General features: G+C 33.6%; 1 protein-coding gene across 1 annotated transcript in view; it reads left to right on the top strand.

The window, feature by feature from the left end:
* LOC105824025 (ankyrin repeat and KH domain-containing protein 1-like) overlaps positions 1-23,477 on the top strand; it is a 198,639-nt gene that overhangs the window by 104,993 nt on the left and 70,169 nt on the right. Inside the window, exons 8-12 of the mRNA XM_012661359.1 lie at positions 10,295-10,382; positions 12,548-12,675; positions 13,183-13,326; positions 14,297-14,399; positions 22,349-23,107. Coding sequence (XP_012516813.1) covers positions 10,295-10,382; positions 12,548-12,675; positions 13,183-13,326; positions 14,297-14,399; positions 22,349-23,107 — 1,222 coding nt within the window. The remainder of the gene's footprint in view (positions 1-10,294; positions 10,383-12,547; positions 12,676-13,182; positions 13,327-14,296; positions 14,400-22,348; positions 23,108-23,477) is intronic.

Genomic DNA, 23,477 nt, shown 5'->3' with positions numbered 1-23,477 from the left:
AATACATTTCTTGGTTCCAAGCCATTCTTAATCATGATGCTTATTAAGTATCTTCATTCTTGGCTTATTGAATGAGAAGCGTTGTATTCATTCTATTTTGAACTAAGTATATAAATTTATTTCATAAAATATTATGTGAAAATGTGAGCTTTTACTCAGTTTGCATGATATTTGTAGGCTCTTGTCAAGAATGTGAAGTTGAGTGTTATTTCAGATAAAGTACTTCTTTCTTCCTGGATTTGTTAGAGGAAATGTGATTGTAAATCTGTCTCTCTAGCTGCAAGTCTCAAAATTTGGATTTTCTAAAATAATGAGGTTTGTGGCCCTACTTTTAGAGGTTCTGATTTAGTAGATCTGAAATGGAGAGTCTGCATTTTAACTGATATCCCAGGAGATTTTGATGATGAGTTCTCCCTACTTCACACTTTGAAACATTGCTAGAATCTATACAGATTATTCTGCATTGTTGTTGAGTTGTGTTCTTTTTCCATCTTTGCTTTATAATTCATCATTCTTCTTCCATCCAAACGGAATAACTTGGTTTTTCTCTCTGTTACTTGTGGTTTTTAGAAAATGTGCTAAACACAAGCCCTAGGATAGTGCCTCTTAATCTTTTTGCTATCTCAGTTCTCCTGAGAGGTATGAATCCGATCAGTAATAGTAGATCAATAAGGTAATTGAAACACAGTGGTGGGTTGGAAGAACATACCCCCCATTTGGAGAGTATCAGAATCCTATAGTACATACTGTATAAAATAGTCTCCTTCCCTTTCCCCATGATTTGTCATTCTCCCTAGAGAATGTCCTCCCTCCACCTCCAAGAGACACTGCCTCTGTGATATAGTTATAATTCTTAAATGCATTTCTTGGGTCTGTGGCTGTGATTTTAAAGGAAATCAACTTATTTTAAAGAAAATTAATTTCATTTAAAATTAAGTTTTGTTATCTAAAGCCAAACAAAAAAAATTCCATCTTTTTTTCTTACAGTACTCATTCATTAGAATCAGAAATTTGCAGTGTATTTTTCATAAACAAATCTTTAGGGAGCTTATGAGCTTTAATTATAAGATCATTAAATATGAAATGTCTGATTTCGAATCAAAAGTGTAGTTTATTATATCTCAAACAAGAAGCAGTACAATTAATCAAAGTAGGCACCTAAACTGTCAACACAGTTTTGCCATCTTAATGGTAGCTTGTTTATGCCAGCAGCAAAGAAATCCTGGAGAGCGAGTGGTGATGAAATCACAAAAGGTGTTGTCCACAGCTTGTCGAGAATTGAATACTTTTCCTTGCAGGAAGTGGTCCAAAGCCTAGAAGAAGTGGTAGTCCGTTGGTGCAAGGTCTGGTGAATATGGTGGATGACAGAGTTTTTAAGTCTAGCCTCTTTAGTTTTTGAGCAACTGTCGTTTGTGGTTGAGCATTGTCTTACAAGAGGATTGGCCTGTCTCTGTTGACCAAGCTTGGCTGCTTCATCATAAGCATCCTCATCATTTGGTCCAGCTGGTTACAGTAGACATCCACTGTAATCGATTGACCAGGTTTCATGAAGCTGTAGTGGATAAAACTAGCACTGGAGCGCCAAACAGACACCATTAGCTTTTTTTTGATGAATAGTCAGTTTTGGACTGTATTTTGGCACTTCATCTTTATCCAACCATTGTGCCAAATACTTGAGATTGTCAAAAAGAATCCATTTTTCATTACATGTAACAATACGGTGTAGAAATGGTTCGCTTTTATGTTGTGACAGCAAAGAAAGGCAAACTTCCAGACAATTTCTCTCCTGACGCTTGTGTAATTCATGTGGTACCCATCTATCCAGCTTCTTTATTTTGCCGATTTATTTGAAATGGCCCAGTATAGTTGGAATAGTAATGTCAAACCTTGCAGCTAATTCACACATAGGTTGAGATGGATTTGCTTCCACTACAGCTTTCGGCTCACCATTATCCACCTTGGTCTCAGGTCGCCCATGTGGCTTATTTTCAAGATTAAAATCACCAGAACTGAGCTTCTCAAATCACTGACATACCGTGTGTTCATTAGCCACATCCTTCCCAAACACTTCGTTGATATTTTGAGCTGTCTGCACAGCGTTGGTTCCACGACGGAACTCATATTCGAAAATAATACGAATTTTTGACTTATTCGTGGTTTCACAAAAATTGCTCTAAAAAAAAAAATTGAAAGATAACCACAAGCCAAACATGTATTTGAAAGAATGAGGATGTATCTTCACAATAAAAATAAAACAAGAAGTGTCAAAGTGAAATGTCAGAGAGATCAACTGTCAAACTTAGTACTTAAGGAAACCAGACATTTCATACTTAATAAGCTAATACTTATCAATATATTTCACCTGTTAGTGATTAGCTTACCTTAATAAACTTTAAATATGGAGGCCAGGCGTGGTGGCTCATGCCTGTAATCCTAGTCCTCTGGGAGGAAGCCAAGGCAGGAGGATTGCATGAGGCCAGGAGTTCAAGACCTACTTGAGCAAGAGTGAGATTCTGTCTCTGCAAAAAATAGAAAAATCAGTCAGGCATGGTAGCTCGCATCTGTAGTCCCAGCCACTCCAGAGGCTGAGGCAGAAGGATCGCTTGAGCCCAGGAATTTGAGGTTGCAGTGAGCTATGATCATTGCCACTGTACTTCTAAGACCCTGTCTCATTTAAGAAAAACAAAACAACTTTAAATGTGACCTCTCAACTTTTTTTGGAGTCAGGGTCTGTCTTCGTTGCCTGGGATAGAGTGCAGTGGCGTCATCATAGCTCACTGCAACTTCCAACTCCTTGGCTCAAGTGATCTTCCTGCCTCTGCCTCCCAAGTAGCTAGGACTACAGGCACTTGCCACCATGCCTGGCTAATTTTTTTGTGTGTTTTAGTAGAAACAGGGTCTCAGTTTTGCTCAGGCTGGTCTTGAACTCCTGAGCTCAAGTGATCCTCCTGCCTCAGCCTCCCAAAGTACTAGGATTACACATGTGAGCCACTGTGCCTGGCTGACCTCTCACTTTTTAATGTTAACTTTTTATTGAGGAATAGCATACGTGCGTCTTTTTAAATTTTACTAGTTAAAACTGGGAAACTTGTCAATTTTTTATCTAAAACTACCTGTAAAATACACAAAACTCCTAATAATACTTTTTTTTTTTTTTAAAGGCCAAATTCTTTCTAGGTTATTGTGTATTGAATGAGTTCTTTTCGGGTATCTCAAGATTGTTTAAGTATAAGTACAAATGACTTCTAGTCAAGAAGGTAAAGTCACTTTTAGTATATTTGGAAAACTCTCTGACATACCGTTTCAAGTATATAGAAATTATAAATAAAATATGGGAGAAAAATGAATCTAAAAATATGTAGTTGTGCCTGCCAGAAACAAGATTAAAGATCTCTGGACTAGAAATCAAGTTGAAGATACAGTCCCAAGGAGAATTAAGGCTAAAAAAATGAGCAGTAGGGGCTGGGATTTCAAACTGTATAGGAGAATCAGACCGAATGCATCTCACATAGAGCAGGCCAGTAGATTTAGTCTACTTGACTAAAGCAAGGAACCAGGATAATATTGCCCTACTTGTGAACCAAGATGGGAGAAAACTGGAGCAACTGTCCAGAGTTACAGTTAGAAATTAGCAAATTGATATAGGAAGCAAGGACAATAATGTAACTAAAAACCTGTAGGATACCATTCTTTGATATGGGAACAGAATCGAAGTATCTCTGTGGGACAAGAACCTTAAATTGCCAACGAAAGACCTACCTCTGAAACAGACTCCAAGAGCCAGATTGAGACAACTTCCAAACGGTCTTTTAAGGGATACATTTGTAGGTGGCCAAAGCAAAACAAAATACTTCCTGTGCAAAATGAGCTTTCTCAAATATAAAAATTATAATGCTCAAGAGCAAATCTTTGTCAAGAAAGAGAGTCAAAATGTAAGAAGACAAAAAGCAGCAAAACGGTAATACATACCCAAGGAAATTGAAATAAAATATATTAATCCTGAGAATTCTAAACATGTTTATTTTAAACTATGACCAATAGCCACAAAACAATGTGAGATAATAAAACAAAAGCTGATAATTATATATTAAGAACAGGCAGGTACTGCTTCTTGGCCTTCTGGCTAAGACCGAGTGAAGAACTGGGTATAACATAAAGTTTGAGGGGACAAATTCAACGTTTAGGGTAAAACAGTATAGTAGACATAGTTGAATAAGTTAGTGAATGAGTTAATGAATGAGGCAATAAAACAAGAAATAATACAATATAGTGTAAAATAAAGAGATAGAAAATATGAAAAAGGAAATTGAGAAAAAGAAGATAGATTAAGAAGCTCCACCATGCATCTATTAGAAGGTCCTGAAGGAGAGGATAGAAATGGAAGGGAGAGGAAATGTTTGAAGAGATAATAATGGAGAATTTTCTAGAATTGAAGCCAGACATACACCTTTGACTGAAAACTCGTATCAGTCACTAAACAGAACAAATGAAATGTAGAATTCTAAGGGTAAAGAAAAATATCTCAAAAGCTACCAAAGGGGGAAAATACATTACCTACAAATGAGCAGCCATCAAATTTTTGATAGTCTCATCAATAATAAATCACAGAAGAAAATGGGAAGTAATGTTCTCAAAATACCAAGATACAATAACACAATATAGAATTCTTTACTCAACTACCATTCCCGAGAAGGAAAAATAAGCATGTTTTCGAATCTACAAAGAATAAAAGAGCTTACCAACATTAGACCCTTGCCAAAAGAACTACTAGAAGATACATACATCAATAAGAAGAAACTTGAGGAAGGGATGGGATATGAGAAGCTACAGTAAGCAAAAAATTGATAAAACATTACCAATAGAAATTTTTAAGTTTAAAAACCTAAATTTTTATGTTTAAAACTAAAGTTTTAGTAGTACTAAAATTCTAGACAATAGCATAAAATTCAAAAAGTTATACTAGAAGGTTAAAAAAGCTATTCTAGAATCCTTTTGTTGTTCAGCAGGAGGAAGAGCAAGTACCGACTAACTTTTAAAAGATTAATTTTAGGAAAATATGTCAGTAATCAGAACAAATATAAAGCTATTAAAGAACTCCATTGTTAAAGGACATAGACTTTTGAAATTAGATTCACAATCAGAATCTAGCAAATGCTGTTTGCAGTAGACAAACCTAAAGCAAAATGACAGGAAAAGGTTGACAGAGTGATGGACAAAGTTATGTAAGGCAATATTAATCAGACAAAATGCAACTTTAAGCCGAAAGCATTTTTAGAAATACTCTTCCAACTGATATAATAATCAGGTACTAACCAGTAACTAATAATTTATCTTCCAAATAAAATAGAAAGCTGCAAAATTACAAGGAAAATGGCCAGATCTGCATTTGTAGTGGTGGGATTTTTTCGTGCACTTCTCTATGACACTGATATATCAAATAGATAAAACAGTCATTAAAAATAGAAAAATTAAGTTTTCTCTTACAGAGGGCTAGCATTCTGCTTCCAATAAATATACTATATATTCTTTTCTAATACATGGAACATTTATAAAAATTGTCTGTGTTTTAGTCCTCAAAGAAGTCCTGAGAACTCCTAAACTCCTTATCATATGGGCTGCATTCTCTAATCTCTATTGCTTTAAAATTACAAATCAGCAATAAAATCTTTTTTAATCTTTTACATTTGGAAATTGAAGAAAAATACATCTGCATAATTCAGGAGGTTAGAGGGATACAGTAAAAATTACAAAATAGAAACTGCATTACTAGAAAAATTCTACACTCCCAAAGTTGGTGGAAGGGTGAGGAGAATATAGCTAACAAAGTGGTTCTTAGAAGGGAAATTATAGCTCTATACATAAATATATTAAAAATGAAAAAAATGAAGCTAATAAGCGAACAACACCACAAAGGAAGGAGGAAATAATAAAGATAAAAGCAAAAGTTAATACAAAAATAGGATTCGATTAAACTAAAAGCTTCTGCACACCTAAGGAAACAATCAACAGAGCAAATAGACAACCTACAGAATAGAAGAAAATACTCATAAGCTCCACATCCAGTAAAGGGCTAATAACCAGAATTTAAAAAGAACTCAAGCAAATCAGCAAGAAGAAACCAAACAACCCTATTAAAAATTAGGCAAAAGACATGAACAGAAGCCTCTCAAAAGAAGAAAGACAAATGACCAATAAACGTGTGAAAAAATGCCTATCGTCACTAATCATCAGGGAAATGCAAATTAAAACCACAATGAGATATCACCTTACCCCAGTCAGAATGGCTTTTATTAAAAAGTCCAAAAACAATAGATGCTGGCATGGATGCAGAGAGAAAGGAATGCTTATACACTGTTGGTGGGACTGCAAATTAGTACAACTTTTATGGACAACAGTATGGAGATTCCTCAAAGAACTAAAAGTAGACCTACCATTTGATCCAGCCATCCCACTATTGGGTATTTTCCCAAAGGAAAAGAAGACTTTTCATCAAAAAGACACCTGCACTCAAATGTTTATTGTAGCACAATTCACAATTGTGAAGATGTGGAATCAACCCAAGTGCCCATCAGTTTGAGTGGATTAATAAAATGTGGTATATGTATACCATGGAGTACTACTCAGCCATAAAAGAGATGAATTAATCCCTTTTGCAACAATATGAGTGGAACTGAAGCTCATTCTCCTAAGTGAAGTATCTCAAAATAGAAAAACAGGCCGAGTGCGGTGGCTCACATCTGTAATCCTAGCACTCTGGGAGGCCGAGGATAGAGGATTGCTTGAGCTCAGGAGTTCAAGAACAGCCTGAGCAAGAGTGAGACCCTGTCTCTACTAAAAAAAAGAAGAAAAAAAAATTAGCTGGGCGTGCTGGTGCCCACCTATGGTCCCATCTACTCAGGAGGCTGAGGCAGGAGGATAGCCCAGGAATTTGAGGTTGCAGTGAACTATGATGATGCCACTACACTCTACCCAGGGTGACAGAGCAAGACTGTCTTCAAAAAAAAAAAAAAAATGGAAAAGCAAACACCACATGTACTCACTATTAAATTGGAACTAACTGATGAACGCACGTGCGCACAGAGGGAAGTAAAACTCAGTGGAAATCAACCAGCGGGGCAGGGGTGGAGGACATGGGGAGAAAACCTACACAATGGATACTGTGAACACTATTTGGGTGACAGACACACCTATAGCCAGGACTCAAGCATTACAAAAGTGATCCATGTAACCTAAAACATTTGTACCCCCTTAATATTTTGGGGGGAAAAAGTTAATACAATAGAAAACAATAAAAAAAGAGATAAGAAAGAAAATATGGGATGAAGAGCAAAATTAAAAGTTGATTTTTTTAAAAAAAAAGACTATTAAAAATAGATAAGCCAGACAGATTTTTTTAGGGGGAAAAGCACAGATAAACAATATAAACTTAAAGTGACTTATAACTATTTGATACAGTGGAAATCTTTAAAATTCATAAGGCAGTCATGAACAATCAATAAATTTGAATACTCATAAAATGAATACTGATTTGTGCTATGCATATATAAATTATCAAAATTGACTCTAGAATAGAAAACCTCAGTAGAACAATAACCATATATTACAAATTGAATCAGTAGTTTAAAATTATAAATCCAATGAAGGTAAAGGGTCCAGATAGATTTATGAGTGAATTTTACCAAACTTTCAAGGGATAATTCCTATATAATTTATTCTAGCTGTTCCCAAGAACATAAAAAGAAATGTTAAACTGCATGATATCTAAGTTTGCAGCTTTGGAAAATAATTTTCTGTGTTTATGAAGGGAAAAAATCAGAAATAATTTATATCCTAACATTTTATTGGTGTTGAACAAAATATTGTCTATACTAATAAATCCAACATTCAAAAAAGTAAGTAGTACAGCACATACAAATTTGATTCCTATTTTAAAAGAAGGATTTAGTGATCAGATACTTTGGGCAAGTGTTATATGTTGTGGGATGTACATTATTAATTTTAGGACATAAAATACTACAAATACATTATAAAGATGTGACATTGTTTTATCAACCATTTCCCCAAATGTATTGTTCAAAACCAAATGAATGAATGAATTTATAGGGAGGAAAATAAAATAGGTAGTTTTTTACACCTTTTATTTCAGGAATTTTATTAGTATGTTGAATTTTGAAATGACTTAGGGTAAGGATCTTGGGACTCTACTTTCTGATTTCTTTTGACAGTTATAGTAATATTTTAAATATACAAAATTAAGTTATTTAAAAAAGTTTATTCTAATCAGGGCTTTCAAAATTAGTCTGTGCCATTAGGGACCTAATTATGTTGATGGGTGTCACTGCCAGGCTTAAGAGATAAGAAAGAGAAAAAAGGAAAGAAAGGAAAAGTGACATTAATATTGCCCACCCATGTTCTAGTAATAATGTATTATCAAATGCAGATAATCAATGTCTTTCTCTCATTTACCTAGTATTTTAATTTCATGTTTAATTAACTTTTCTTTCTCTTATTTACCTAGTAGAAAATAAAAACTTCAAACTTCTGTACTATGAGAGGGAAGATTTAAGAGGTCATTTATGCTTAGGTTCCTGCTTGGTAAGCAGTATTCAGTCAATCACTTCATTGTTTTAGGCATTAGGCGTACAATGGTTAGCAAAAATGCATGTGATTATTGCTCTCATGGAGCTTATGGTTTTTAGGAGGAGACACAAACTAATATATGATTGCAGTTTATGAAGGAGAAGTTCATAGAGTTGTAAGTCAATGATAGGAAGAGTGATCTAGTCAGAAGGGGAAATAACAAGTTGTTAAAGGGACAGTTGGTTTCCAGGATGTAATTGGTTGTAATGATTGTTCAGAAATAAGTTGGATGGAAAAACCGGAAAAACAATTTTCTAGGTCTTTCTGAGTAACTTTTAATGGTGTATATTCTGTTTTGTTTGAAGTAAATTGCCATAATGTTAGATTTACCTACATTTGAATATGAGTTCAAGATCTATTCTAAAGCCAAATTATTTTGGCATTATCTATAGTTATTCATTTTTTCCATAACCCAGAATTAATGAAAATTGTCTAATTAACATGTATAACAATTAAAAAGTCAAAGCATAAACTAATTTTTACAGGAGGTTGAGTGATAAATACACTATAAAGATTTTTTTTTGAAACATCTTTTAGAGTGGAATTTCTATCACCTGTCAAATTTCCATTGGATTGACAATTTACTCTTATGTCTTACTGTTATTTTGCCTGATTTGTAGATCAGATACAGTTATGTAAACAGACTAAATTGTATTCTATTGGCAGAGCGCCTAGGATTTTCTGAGTTAATTAAAAGTATAGAGCTGAAATAAAGCCTTAACATAATCATCGTTCTTTATCAAGTTTTTCTTAGTAACAAAAGAGAACCGGAACAACAGAAATTGTATGTTTGCATACATAGTGAAAGAGGGGATAGGTGAGAGAACTTTTCATGGAAGCAATATATTAGCTACATTTTAATATTTGGATGAATGTAATGTGTTCACAGTTCTCCCAACAAATAGTACTACTCACCATATAAGAAAGTTCCTTTTAGTGGCATTTGGTATGAAGCATGGTTAGAAGCTATTTTATCATTCATTCCTCTTGCTGGCAAACTTCCTAGAAAGAATAGCAATCTCTGCTATTATGAGACTGCACCATTTGCCTTTGACTATTCAAGTATTTAATTTCTACTTAAAAAGAAAATCTACCTATTGGTCTATTTTCTTTTTCCTTTACTCCTTAAATACCATATTGTTTTTCTTCAGGGATTTGTTTCCATCCTTTGATAGAGCTCTTACTGGCTTCTGATATAAGATCAAGATCTTTCTAATCACCTCACAGGAGTAAGGTTCCTTTTTCACAGTCTGGATGAATAGTTAGGAAAACATTTTTTAAACTGAGAATTAGAATGCAGTTATTTCTCTTTGGGAACCAAACTAAACATTAGTCTTATCTTTAATGGTTATTGTTTGACATGCAGAACTGAACTTGCCCTTAAAAAGTTACACCATCTAGTGTGGACTGAAAATCCTATATGTTAGAAAGATTGAGGTGGGTAGTAGAAGTGGCTACACTGAGTAAGTATTAAAGCCTCATTTTGGCTTGCACAAGGCCCTGGGTTCAATCTCCAGCACCTCAACCAATTAAAAAAATTTTTTTTTAAATTTTAAAAAATCCTCATTATTTCTTATATCATTAGTACTAAGTGTTTAAAATAGGTGGTTAATCAGTTGGCACTGATAGATTAATTTTTCTGTTTCTTTAATAGGAACATGAATCTGAAGGTGGAAGAACACCTTTGATGAAAGCTGCAAGAGCTGGTCATTTGTGCACTGTGCAATTTCTTATTAGCAAAGGTAAAGAAAGTGCAAGTGATCATTTCCAAGAGGCTACAGTATCTGAAAAGAAAATTCCTAACTATTGTAATTTGCGATTTGTGTTAAGGCTGTTTTACCTACAGTATAAATACTGTATTCTAGTCTTTTGTTGTATTTTATTTAGTAAGCATAGAGTTTGTGAGATGTGTACTGGGGATTTTCTTTATAAGTTTTAATTTTCATCAACCAAATAGCATATGGTTGCTTCCAAAAGTTGGAAAAGCCAAATATAAAATGTCCAGCTATACTTAGGTAGATGTGCAACACTTAATCATAAGGCAGTTCTGCTGGAGATGGGGGTGGAAGCCAGAGAGACAGTCTGCTATTGTGGTTATTTGTTTTTGGTACAGTTGAATTAACTGAGTTTATAGGGTCTTATTATTTTTATATTCCTCTAGAAATTCTATTATTAGAAGAATATATTTAGGCAAAGAACTTCAGCTGATGGGTAAATGATTAGTTCAAAACTGTTCACTATAGAAAAGTGAAATGCTGCTGAACCAATGTTAGGTTGAACTAATAAAATTGTCATTTATATGCTCTTCTATCTGAGCCCACACACACAAAATCAGTATTTATAGATCAAAAATGGTAATGTCAGCAATTTCATTTTATTCAGCCTACTCTTTGTATAGTGTCAGAGGTACACTGGCATTTGATGAAAGGTCCTAGGATAGGATGATGAAAATGCAAGTAAGATCTACTCAGGTGGTGTCATGTTATTAAAATAAAAATTTTATATTTATATTCCAATAGAATTCTGACATTTTGTGACATTAAAAATGTAGGGTAAGATCTTATCATTTTATATATACTTGTTTTCTTCTTTAATTAGATAAAACTGGGTTTATTTTATTCATATCACATTTTTGCTGCCAAGTAAGACATATCTTTACATAAGGTTCTATAATATAATTTGTAAAAGCTATTTACCTCAACCACACAGAAGTAATAAATATATGGATAACCCTTCGCGTTCTTTTATGTTCCTTTACTGAAGAGGAAACTTAATCATATCCAATAACAACCTACTAAGAATATAATCAGGCTTGTCAGGAATAGGAACACATTGATTTTATCCTTTCTAGACTAAATAATCCCATCATCTAAAATAATCTCATGTTGTTAATGTAAAGGTGTTCATTGCTGTGTCTTACCTTCCTAAATGGTACTTTTATGCAAGTTAGGATTAGGTTCAGCTGGATATTTTCTGAAAATGAAATAATAATGGTATTGGCTTATTTTTCTCTCACTTGTAAGTCGAATTAAGGAAGAATGAAGAATGAACATTTTTTCTATAGTCTTTCTAGTTGAGACCTTTTGGGATTGTTAAAGATAGCTGAACTAAAAACCATTTCCTTTTTCAGGGGTCAAAAATAATTTATCAAAAAAGAAGCTATGAAGTTAAGAGATTTTGCATTCAGACTTTTTTCAGGTCATATTATACAGAGCTGTTGAACAACTTACTAAATAGCCTTTCAACTAACGTATTTGGATATGGGATAACCTTCTCTTCATATCCAGGTCCCCCAGACTCTTAAAAATACACAGCATGAAGAATTATATTTCTCGTCAATATTGCTTTCAAAAAGTTGTGTCTTCTCTACTTGAAACCTGGCTATATTGCCACTTTCTAGAAGTAGATCAAAAATGTCTTGGAAACATTTTGAGAATTACAAATGATGATATTATTTGATGCTTTCATTAACCTGTATATATTTATTAATCTTAGTCTTCTAGATTTTCCATTTTAAAAGTGATATTGAATGAATGAACTACAACTACGTGCAACAATGTGGATGAATCTCACAAATATAATATTGAGCGAAAGAAGCCAGTGATTCCATTCATATAAAGTTCAAAAACTAAAACCAGTTTGGAAGTCAGGGTAGTAGTTACCATTGGTGGGGTGGGTTGTGATTGAAAGAGGGCACAAGATGGGGCTTCTGGTATGTGGATAATGTTCTGTTTCTTGATCTGGGTGCTGGTTACACAGGTGTGTTCACTTTGTGAAAAATTTTCTAACCATAACACTTATGATTTGTATACTTCATTGTATCTATGTTACACTTCAAAAAAATCTTTAAAATGATATTGTCTTGATTTCATCCTTCGCTAAGATTTGTGTTTATTTTTCTTCAAAGGTGCCAATGTGAATAGGGCTACAGCTAATAATGATCATACAGTAGTGTCACTGGCATGTGCAGGAGGCCATCTGGCAGTTGTTGAGCTACTCTTGGCTCATGGGGCTGACCCTACTCATCGACTCAAGGTATTCTACTTAAAAATAAGTAAATAAATTAATATATATATTGTTATAAAAATATGTAAAACAGGGTGGGTGCGGTGGCTCATGTCTGTAATCCTAGCACTCTGGGAGACAGAGGTGGAAGATTTGAGGCCAGGAGTTTGAGACCAGCCTGAACAACATAATGAGACCCCTGGCTCTACAAAAAATTTAAAGATTAGCCAGGTATGGTGGCACGTGTCTGTAGTCTCAGCTACTTGGGAGGCTGAGGCAGGAGGATCACTTGAGCCCAGAGTTTGAGGTCGCAGTGAGCAATGACACTTGCTTCTAGCCCGGGCAACAGAGAGCTCTTTTTTGAGCCCTGTCTCAAAAAAAAAAAAGTAGAAATATATATGTTCAATCTCTTAGTGCTAGAATTTATTACTGTTTCAATGAATTTTGATTTTATATGAGCTGCTAAGAAACTAAATATCAATTAGATTATAAGAAGAAATTTACAAAGAATTAATTATGGTGTCAATTCTTCCTCAGGATGGCTCAACAATGCTCATTGAAGCTGCAAAGGGTGGCCATACTAATGTTGTTTCTTATCTGTTGGATTATCCAAATAATGTTTTGTCAGTTCCAAGCACAGATGTGTCTCACCTCACCCCACCTTCTCAAGATCAATCTCAGGTAAAGTAAAATGGAGCTTATTTGTTAATGTAAATATTCTTCAAAGTGATTGGAAGTTTTGTTTAAAATCAGTTTTAAGCAAAATGGGTTTGTTTCTGTTTTCTATCATGTATTAGGAAAATCATGATTCTAAATTCTTTAAGATTTATTTTCTTCAAAGATACATGGAATTTTTTATTGTCTTATTTATTGAAAATAGTGGTTTTTAAAAACCACTTAATATCAAATATAATCATAAGTATTCCAAGTTGTTATCTTACTACAACTAGGTCTTCCAGGTTTTTGTTTGTTTTTTAACGAATACATTGAGCATAATCCTGAACCAAAAAAAAGCTTTTTTGTAATACCTCCAAGGGCCATATTATCATAGAGATAATGGCTTTTGTCAACCAGGAAAGTATAGATAACCAGGATATATGCACTAAAAATTCATGGGAGTAACTTTAAACTTACCTAAAGTTATAGAGAGAATATAGAGAGTATACCAAGTGTATTTTTTTTTTAAGCCAGTCAACCAAGTATATTAAGTTCAGTGAAATCCTAAATTCTTCTCTACAAAGTTTTCCTGAGAATTGCTAGCATACCCCAATTCAAGAAATATATCTTGGTTATTTTTTTTAATACATGTAGAATTTGAACAGGGGTAAATTGGCTAGTAAATAGTGAATATGTGACTTATATTCCTAGATTTAGGTATAATTGGAACCAGCAAGGCTTTATCTTTAGCAAGAGAGGAATATTAATTCCATTTAGCTTAAATCATTGATTACTTGTAGATTACCTGACTGTTCAATCACTATTCTCAGAAATTAATCTTTGGTGAAGGCTTTTGTTTTTTCTTTAAGCTTTAAGAAATAAAGTGAATTTGGTAGTATATGAAGGAAACCTAAAACAGTATCTCTGTTTCATTTATGGGCCTTTATTTTATTCTTTGGGTCTGAGATGATTTTTTTTTGAGTTGATTTTTTAGGTTCCACGTGTACCAATGCATACACTTGCCATGGTTGTACCTCCCCAGGAACCTGACATAACTTCGCAGGAGAACTCTCCTGCCCTTTTAGGAGTACAAAAAGGTTAGTTATTGAATTATTTTCTTACAATGGGTATTTTTTCACCTAATTAATAAATCAAAAAATGTACACAGTTACTGTGTACCCATGGTTAATTGAGGTAAATAATTCTGACAAATTCAAATAATCTTATAGACTTTAAAATAGAAAAGACATAAGTGCTAGGAAAAATGACTACTTCTTATTTCCCTGTTAACATATTGCTAGATGTAGCTTTCATCTGGCGGAGATGAAAATACTTAAGAAACAAAACCAAGTTCTTGATTATATTAAAGTAGCAAAAATTTATTAGACCTTGATTTTCCATTAGACAATTCTTTAAACAATAATGTAACATGAAGAATTTGCTATTTAGTTTAGCCTTTGTAACACTGATTTAGTTAAGGAGTGAGAAGTTTAAGAATTACAGTTTCATTCATGTAATGCTGAATATAGTGGGTTACCATCTATCAATATGTGAACCTGGACAAATAACTATCAAAATGTATATAAATAATATCCAAATGACTATTAAGGAGTGTATACTATTTAAAGGATTGAAATTTATGAGTTTTGATAGTTTTTATACTTTTAAATGAAAAGAACCTTCACATATAGATTTACCTTCACTTGATAACCATGTCCAGTTTTAATATCTGAGTTCTGTGAAATAAAGAAAATAGGTAATGTGTAGAATTTTTAAAACTACATAAAGGTGGGTGTGGCAGCTCACGCCTATAATCCCAGCACTTTGGGAGGCCGAGGCAGGAGGGTTGCTTGAGGCCAAGAGTTCAAGCCCAGCCTGGGCAACATAGCTAGATCCCATCTCTAAATAAAACTTTTTTAAAAATTTAGCCTGATGTGGTGTTGTGTGCCTGTTGTCCTAGCTACTCAGGAGGAGTACTAAGGCAAGAGGATCACTTGCACCCAGGAGTTTAAGGTTGTAGTGAGCTATGATTGCACTACTGTACTCCAGCCTGGTCAACAGAGTGAGACCCTGTTTTTAATTAATTAATTAATCTACATAAAAACAAATTTATGAACATAGTTCATTTAGTATATGATAATCAAGTCCTAGATTATTGAAATCACAATGAGATGTGTAAATGTATATTAGTATCTTTAATACTGTGGTTTAAGAAAAGTAGGTTGGATTCAACTGTTAGAGCAGCATACAGAAGCTTCCTTCAAATTATGCCGGTTTTAGTAATTTAAAGTTTTGAGGGTATTCACCAAGGATTACTTAATTTCTAAACTATTAATTTTAGAGATGAAATATCTGTAGTCTCTCTGACTTAAGCTAATTTTAGCAGTTTTCCATTAGATACCTAGCTATTCAAGATTTTCTTATTTTTAATCTTAACAATTAAAAAGCAAATTGAACATGTACTTGTTAAGGAATCTGAGCATCATAACCAGCTGGCAGCCTTTAGTAAAATATTTAAAGCTAAATGCCTCTATTTTTGTTATTTTTGGCTTTTGTTTGGCTAACTCCTATAGAGGACTATATTAAGTTTGGCTTGGGAAATTCAGTACTAAATAAGAATACTTTTTAAAAAATATTAACATAAAGTCACAAAATAACCAAGAAATAAGCTAGACAGAATATGTGCAGAGAGGAAATAAAACATTTTCGATTTAGATTTAATATGTATAATCTGAAATATTTGCATAATGAATTAAGTTGATGCTCAGTGTGAGTAATCATAATTTTGCTTACTGAAATATACTATCTACTTATTTTCTTCATGTTGATATTTTATTACCTACTGAATAGTATAAAAATAAACTAACCTTCTAAGGAATCTTTAATTTTACTAAATTATTAGGGGAGGAAGAAAACTGATGCTTGTATCTAAACACTTGAGCACTTGCTGTTGATATCAACCAGTGGCATTTCCAGCCTAACAGTTATTTATGCAGGATCAAACTGTGATAATGCATCGTGTGAAGGTGTCATGTTAGTATAAACCATGTACATCATGTACAGCATAGTATTCTTATGTTACTCTGAGTTAGGAAAAATCAATTGATGTAAAAGTGCACACTACATTACTGGGATAGATAGAAAAACCTATCTTAAATAATTAAAGATATATTATTACTTTTTTTCCTTAAATTTGCTTTTTCTTCTTAAAGCTTCTCTTTTATGTTTCTAAAAAATCTCCCTTGAGTGAAGAAATTACTTTTTGACCTTTTTGTTTTTGCCTTGTCTAAGTCCATATATTATTTCTCTGTAGTGTATGTGATTAGGGATGGACAAAGGATTCTTACTTTCTAGGACTTTTCTTTTCCTTTTCTAGCAATCATCATTTCAAGTTCTTATAACCTTTTGCTCCTGTTTTCAATAAATCTTTTTATTATTCATATCTCTATTTTTTAAAATGTTTTCATGCCCTTAAATCTTACCTAGGTGTTTGATATGTGTCCTCAGAGATTCTTCTCTTTTATGTCCCATGTGTACTGTACCATTTTGTACTGGCCCATCCATCTTGATCCATATCCTCCTGATTGAGGCAACTAATCTCTCTTGTCTGTTGTTGGTTTTCAAGGATTTGAGATTCTAGGTGGCATCTAACAGAGGCCTCAGAATCACTTCTATAAACAAAATATGAAACTAAGTGAGCATGATATGCTTGGTATTCTAGCATTATTTAACTTTATTACCTGTATTTATAAATATTCAGGTGGGAAAGGATGCATGAATAGTGTAATCCCTTTGCCTTTCCAAAATCAATTTTGTAAAGAAATTTCCTGATTGCAGCTACTTTCTTTATCTAACTTATGTGTAATAACTGGTTCTGCAGAGATTCTAAAAGAGAAGACTCATTTTGATCTTCTACAGTTGCATAATTTAGAACTAATCTGCTGCAAAACATTTAAAATGATGTTGATAAACAAAGTACATCTTTTGTGTATACCTCAAACTGTCTTGAGGAGTACTTTCTTTTCTCTGAACGTCTACCGTACTTTATTGGATCTTTCTTCTGGCTCTTGTCATTCCTGGTTGCTCCCCTCCCCTTTGGAGCTTAAATGTAGAGGGTTGAATTAATCATAATCAATTTCTGGTGTTTTGTCATCATGGCTTCTCTCTTGTTTTATTTATTGCCTTTTATTCCTCTTCCTATTCCTCTACTTCCCCCATAGGCAATCATTCTACTGTTTGGTGTGTATATACTTTTGTTCTTAAAGTTCTTATAAATTATTATTTTGTGTATATTTTCAATTGACATAAATGGTATTGTGCTACAGAACAATCTAATTTTTTACTTTTATTACTCAACACTGTTTTTAAGATCTATCCGTGTTTCTACTTCTAGATTGTTTATACCTGCAGCATAGTGCTTCACCGTGTACATCCTCCATGCTTTAGTTGTCCTTTCTCTGGGTGATGGGTACCCAGATTTCCTCTATTTTGCCACCACCACAGACAATGCTGTGATGAAAATCCTAGTACTAGCCCCCTTATGGATCTATATAAGAATTGCTTTGAGATGTTATGTCCGCTCTTAGAGTGTAAGCTCTTCAAGGGCAGGGTTTATGTTGTTTATCTTTGTATAGTCCACCATGCCTTGCTTGTATTAGATGTTCAAGTATTTGTTGAATAAATAAATGAATTCCAGGCTAAGAATATAGGTTATCCTGAAAGCACAAGAAAATTAAGAATTTTTGAGAAGGAAGATACTGTGATTAAAGAGCATGTTTAAAAAAATAAAGAAGTAGCATTCTAGAATGGTGGGAAAGAGATTGAAAACAGAAGTATACATGTAAGAATTAAATTAACATGCTGCTTTATGTCTTAGAGTTGTGTTTTGGAGTAGGTAACATGAAAAGTTCTCACATTTTTATATCAAATCATTAAAATTATATAGAAAAATTATATATACAGTGAATGATAATGGACTCTGGAACTTGTACTGCTAATATTCTTTAGTCAATTTTCATTATGTAATCATGCTTATGTGGATTTACATATGCCCAAATTTAATAATGTCTTTTAAAATATAAGTGCTTATAGTAAAAGGAGGAAGGTTGAATTAATCTGTTAGCATGTAACACAGATGCTCTATCTTTGAACATTCTTGGTTAAGAGACTGCTGTGTTAAAGATGTATAATGTGCCCTGTTTGGGAAATTTTGAGACACACATTTAGACATAGTGGAAAAATGAACCAATTCTAGGCCAGTGGCTTTTATTTTTGATTGTGATCATAATAAGTATTTTTGAAACCCAGGACACAATATGCATCTATTTATCAAAACACAAATTCTGTTAGATAATAAATACTCTACCACATTTGGTGTACTGTGTTATTTTCGGTTCTATTTAATCAGCTTCATTTTCTATTTAAGACCCAGTGGGAATGCTGTTTAAAAATAGGGTGCTATCTGATGATGTAAGAAAGCAAGAGAATTGCAGAACAAGGACTACTAAATTTGATTAGATAAAACCAAGTAAGGAAATATGAAACTTAATCTAAATCCATCTTTATATCATATATTTTTTTCCATTGACCATTATTTTTCTATTGCACAGTGTACTAATTATTTTAGATACAAAAATAACTAATAGAATTAAGTTGATTTCAATAGTAAACGAAATATTTGACAAGTAGATGTCCACCTCGTTCCCTCACTGCCCATAAAAAAATAAAGGCCATGTTTAACCTGTCTCTGTTATGGTTTCTACTACAAACTTTATCTAGCTTTGTTAATGGAGGAAAAGTAAGAGGCAGAGGAAGTAAGATAGAAACCAAACCAAAAAGATAAGATGGTGACTTTATCTGTATTTCTCAATAGTACTTTATGGTGCCACTCAGTGATACCAATAAATAGATTTATCTGTTTGTATCTGACAGTGGGCGATGTTTGAAGGAGATAGAACCTTTATTTTCTGGTGTCTTATAATACCAGAAACACTGCCTATTGAAAATTTTGTTGCTAAAAGAATACTTATCACAATCTGCTTTATCCCAAAATTAAAGATATTGCTTTCAGCTTATAGCAATAATTAGGTGACATTACTTGTTTTCCACCAACCTGATTTATTCTTGATATTATAGCTTGTGTTAAAGTTTTGATGTGTATCTAGGCAATCTTACAAACTCCTTAGTTACAGACGCTCAGCCATTGGCTATTTGGGGAAGAACTGCTTTTTGTGCATTACTTTCACTGTCTTCCATTTTTAATACTTATATACATTCTGAACTTATAGTCTCTCTATTGATTTAAATAAGTTACTCTTAGTAATAATCTTCTATTCCAAGCTTCTTGCATATTATCTGTTAACTAGATAGGGCCATTCCTATCTGTTTCTATCCTCAAAATTCTAGTCTTAATTTGGATTATTTTACTATTGATAAAGATTTGAAATCTGTGAATGTCCAACATGGTCACAACATAATGACCAACCAGTCTTGTTAGTGTGAAACTCTTTACCTAGTTTTCCTTAATCTTAAATACAAATTACATTGTAGCTATATAAGGGTGTTTTCAAATTAACAGGTGTTTAAAGGAGCATACAGTCTTTGCAGAACTTCTAAATTTACTATTCTGATGTCATTGAATTTATTGTAGGACTGAATGTTTCCTTGCTGTGCTGTGGATTTATACATTGCTATTTATGTGACTGTTTACCTTCCTCTTCTTAACTGTTTGTTGATTGTCTTTGGGCACTTTAGAGAAATACTGTAAATCAAAACATGGACTCCTATGTGGTCTTATGGAAGTAGTAATAAACCTTAGCTTACAAATCTGTTTTTTTGCTCTGAAAGAATAAAGTCTTTCTCTGCCTTTACTCAGAAAGAAATATATAATTGAATATAGGCAATACACTTTGCTGAAGTTTACTTTTAAGGAATGATTAAGCCTCTGAAAATGATTGTGGCGATATTGGAACTGTGGTCTTCTTACCTTGTTAAAGAGAGTATCTAGGAGAAAACCACAGAATTTTTTCAGTAATAATGCTTGTTGCATATGTTTGAGCTACCTGCAGTTTTGAGATCTATTTTAGCAAAAAGACAGATGAATCTTTCTCTTTTTTTTTCTTCCTTCAGTGGTTTTGTCATCTTCTTGCAATTCAGAGCATTTTTACATCTGAGTCACTTTTTTTCCTTTGGACTTAAGAATCATTTCTAGGCCAGGTGGGTGGCTGATGCCTGTACTTCTAGCACTTTAGGAGGCTGAGGCGGGAGGATCGCTTTAGGTCAGGAGTTCAAGACCAGCCTGACAAGAGCAAGATCCCATCTCTACTAAAAACAGAAAAATTAGCCAGGCGTGGTGGCATGCACCTGTAATCCCAGCTACTCGGGAGGCTGAGGCAGGAGGATTGCTTGAGCCCAGGAGTTTGAGGTTGCTGTAAGCTAGACTGATGGCATGGCACTCTAGCCCGGGCAACAGAGCAAGACTTTGTCTTAAAAAAAAAAAAGAATAATTTTTAATACATTAGATGATTTTATTTTAATAATTCCCAAATTGCCTATGTTATTTATATATGTTGACTGCAGTCCAAAATAATAGATAACCATGTTTTACCCAGTTATTTCTTTTTTAAAAATAGCTTTATTGTTGTTTAATTTATATACTATAAGGTTGACTCATTTTAACTGTACAATGCAGTGAATTTTAGTGTATTTACTGAGTTGGGTAACCACCACCACCATCTAGTTTTAAAGCATTTCCATCACCCCAAAAAGTTCTCTCATGCCTGTTTGTGACTGATCCTCATTCTCACTGCTAGAAGCCTTGGAAAGCACTACTTCCCTTTCTGCCTCTGTAGGTTTGCCTTTTCTCTACAGATTTGATACACATGGAATTGATAATATGTGGTCTTTTGTGTTTGGTTTCTTTCACTTAGTGTAATGTTTTTGAGATTCATTCATGTTGTGTAGCATTTATCAGTAGTTTGTTCATTTTTGTTAACGAATAATCCTTGTTCTTCCTAAATAAGATTAAGCCTTGAATTTGTCTCAGAGTAGTTATTGTACATCAAAAAATATATTTCCTCCGTTTCACATCCAGATGTTAGGATTGTTAATATTATTGATAATTATTTTCAGCTGACTTGTTATAAGGGGAGTAACTTAAGTGCAATTTAAAACCTTAAAATAATATACATTTCCTTTGTTTTTAACATACGCTGTGAATATGAGTAACCTTATATGCAAAGTATGATTTTTCTCCTAGGATCATTCATTGTTTCTCTTATAGATAGATTTTACTCGAAGGGTTTATTTAAACACAGGATAATTGTCCTTTGTGATAGAAGTTTTTAATATAGTGTTCTGGTACAGAAGTTTTAAAGACTTATTTAATGGAGAATTTTAGAAAGATATGTCTTGAAAAAACTGATTTCACATATTTTAATACAAGAGGAAAATATTTTGACAACTTGAAAAGTACTTTTCCCTACTTTGATCTATAAGTTTTGGTCTCTTGTCATAACCTTTACTTAACACAGTTAATATTGCTAAAAGAACAATTGTTCTAAATGGCTGTTAAGCTAGCATTAATGGTATCCTCAACACTATTTTGGTACTGCTTTAGATTCGATATTCTTTAGAAAGTCCAATCTAATCAGCAGAATTTTGAGATTCTTTCTTCTTTGTTTTTCTTTTCTCTCTGCCCTGTCTTAATCTCCAAAATCTTCCTATCCTAAAGTGTAGATTTTTAAAAATTCTCATTTTTTGAATTGGCAACATTCCAGTTTGTGTGCTGTGTGAAATAGATGAGTATAGGCTTTATTTATTTATTTATTTATTTTTAAAAATTTTTCTCTTTCCTTTTCTCAGACTCTGCTTTCTGGAGAGTATAGGCTTTAATCTACCTAATACTGATGTAACTCTTTGAACATTGATTCTACAGAATTAGTTATGAGGGTTTGGGGAGGGAGGTCCATGTTTGTGGGAGGGGAGGCTGATTTTTTTTTTTTTTTTTTTAGCATGGCACTTTTTCAAACATTTTTCATGTGCTTAGGTACATCCAAGCAGAAGTCCAGTTCCCTGCAGGTAGCAGATCAGGACCTACTGCCACCTTTTCACCCATACCAGCCTTTGGAGTGCATAGTAGAGGAGACTGAAGGCAAGCTGAATGAACTGGGACAAAGAATTAGTGCTATTGAAAAAGCACAGCTTAAGTCATTGGAGTTAATTCAAGGTGAACCTCTGAACAAGGATAAGATAGAAGAACTTAAAAAGAACAGAGAAGAGCAAGTCCAGAAGAAGAAGAAAATACTGAAAGAACTACAGAAAGTGGAAAGGCAGTTGCAGATGAAAACACAGCAGCAATTTACCAAAGAATACTTGGAAACCAAAGGTCAGAAAGACACAGTGTCTCTACACCAGCAGTGCTCTCATAGAGGAGTCTTCCCAGAAGGGGAAAGAGATGGTAGTCTCCCAGAGGATCACTTTTCAGAGTTATCTCAGGTTGACACAATCTTACTTAAAGATAATGATGTTGATGAAGAACAACAGTCTCCATCATCGGCAGAACAAATTGATTTTGTCCCAGTCCAGCCTTTATCATCTCCACAGTGTAACTTTTCCAGTGACTTAGGTTCTAACGGGACGAATTCTCTTGAACTTCAGAAAGTATCAGGTAATCAGCAGATTGTAGGACAGCCTCAGATTGCTATTACTGGACATGATCAGGGGCTCTTAGTTCAAGAACCAGATGGACTAATGGTTGCAACTCCAGCCCAGACGCTTACCGACACTCTTGATGACCTGATAGCAGGTGGGTTAAGAAATATATCTATAATAATTTCTCTTTAATCTGTGTCCTCCACTTCTTTAGATACCCCTCCCAAAACACAGACTTTGTGTTTTCCATTTTAGAACTGTCTTTATAAAATTACTTATTTCTTGAGGTATTTTGGAAGTGAATTTAACTAAGGTCAACAGCATTAACACACAAAAGTGTGTTTCCCCCTCTTCCTTTTTGTCACATTGTAAAAGCAAAGAAATAAAATTGCCCTAATCCTTTATTTTAGACGTGTGGTATCAAAACCACCCTGTGTTGTGTCTTGGATAGGCAATCTCAAAGTGGAATTTCTGTGTAGGCTTTGTAGATATTTACATAAGATCATACATTAAATTTTTCTGCT

This window comes from Propithecus coquereli, unplaced genomic scaffold, assembly GCF_000956105.1.
Source record: "Propithecus coquereli isolate 6110/MARCELLA unplaced genomic scaffold, Pcoq_1.0 Scaffold709, whole genome shotgun sequence".
NCBI classification, from domain to species: domain Eukaryota; kingdom Metazoa; phylum Chordata; class Mammalia; order Primates; family Indriidae; genus Propithecus; species Propithecus coquereli.
The sequence above is the reverse complement of the archived record's forward strand: the minus strand, read 5'-3'. Positions and strand labels throughout refer to the sequence as shown.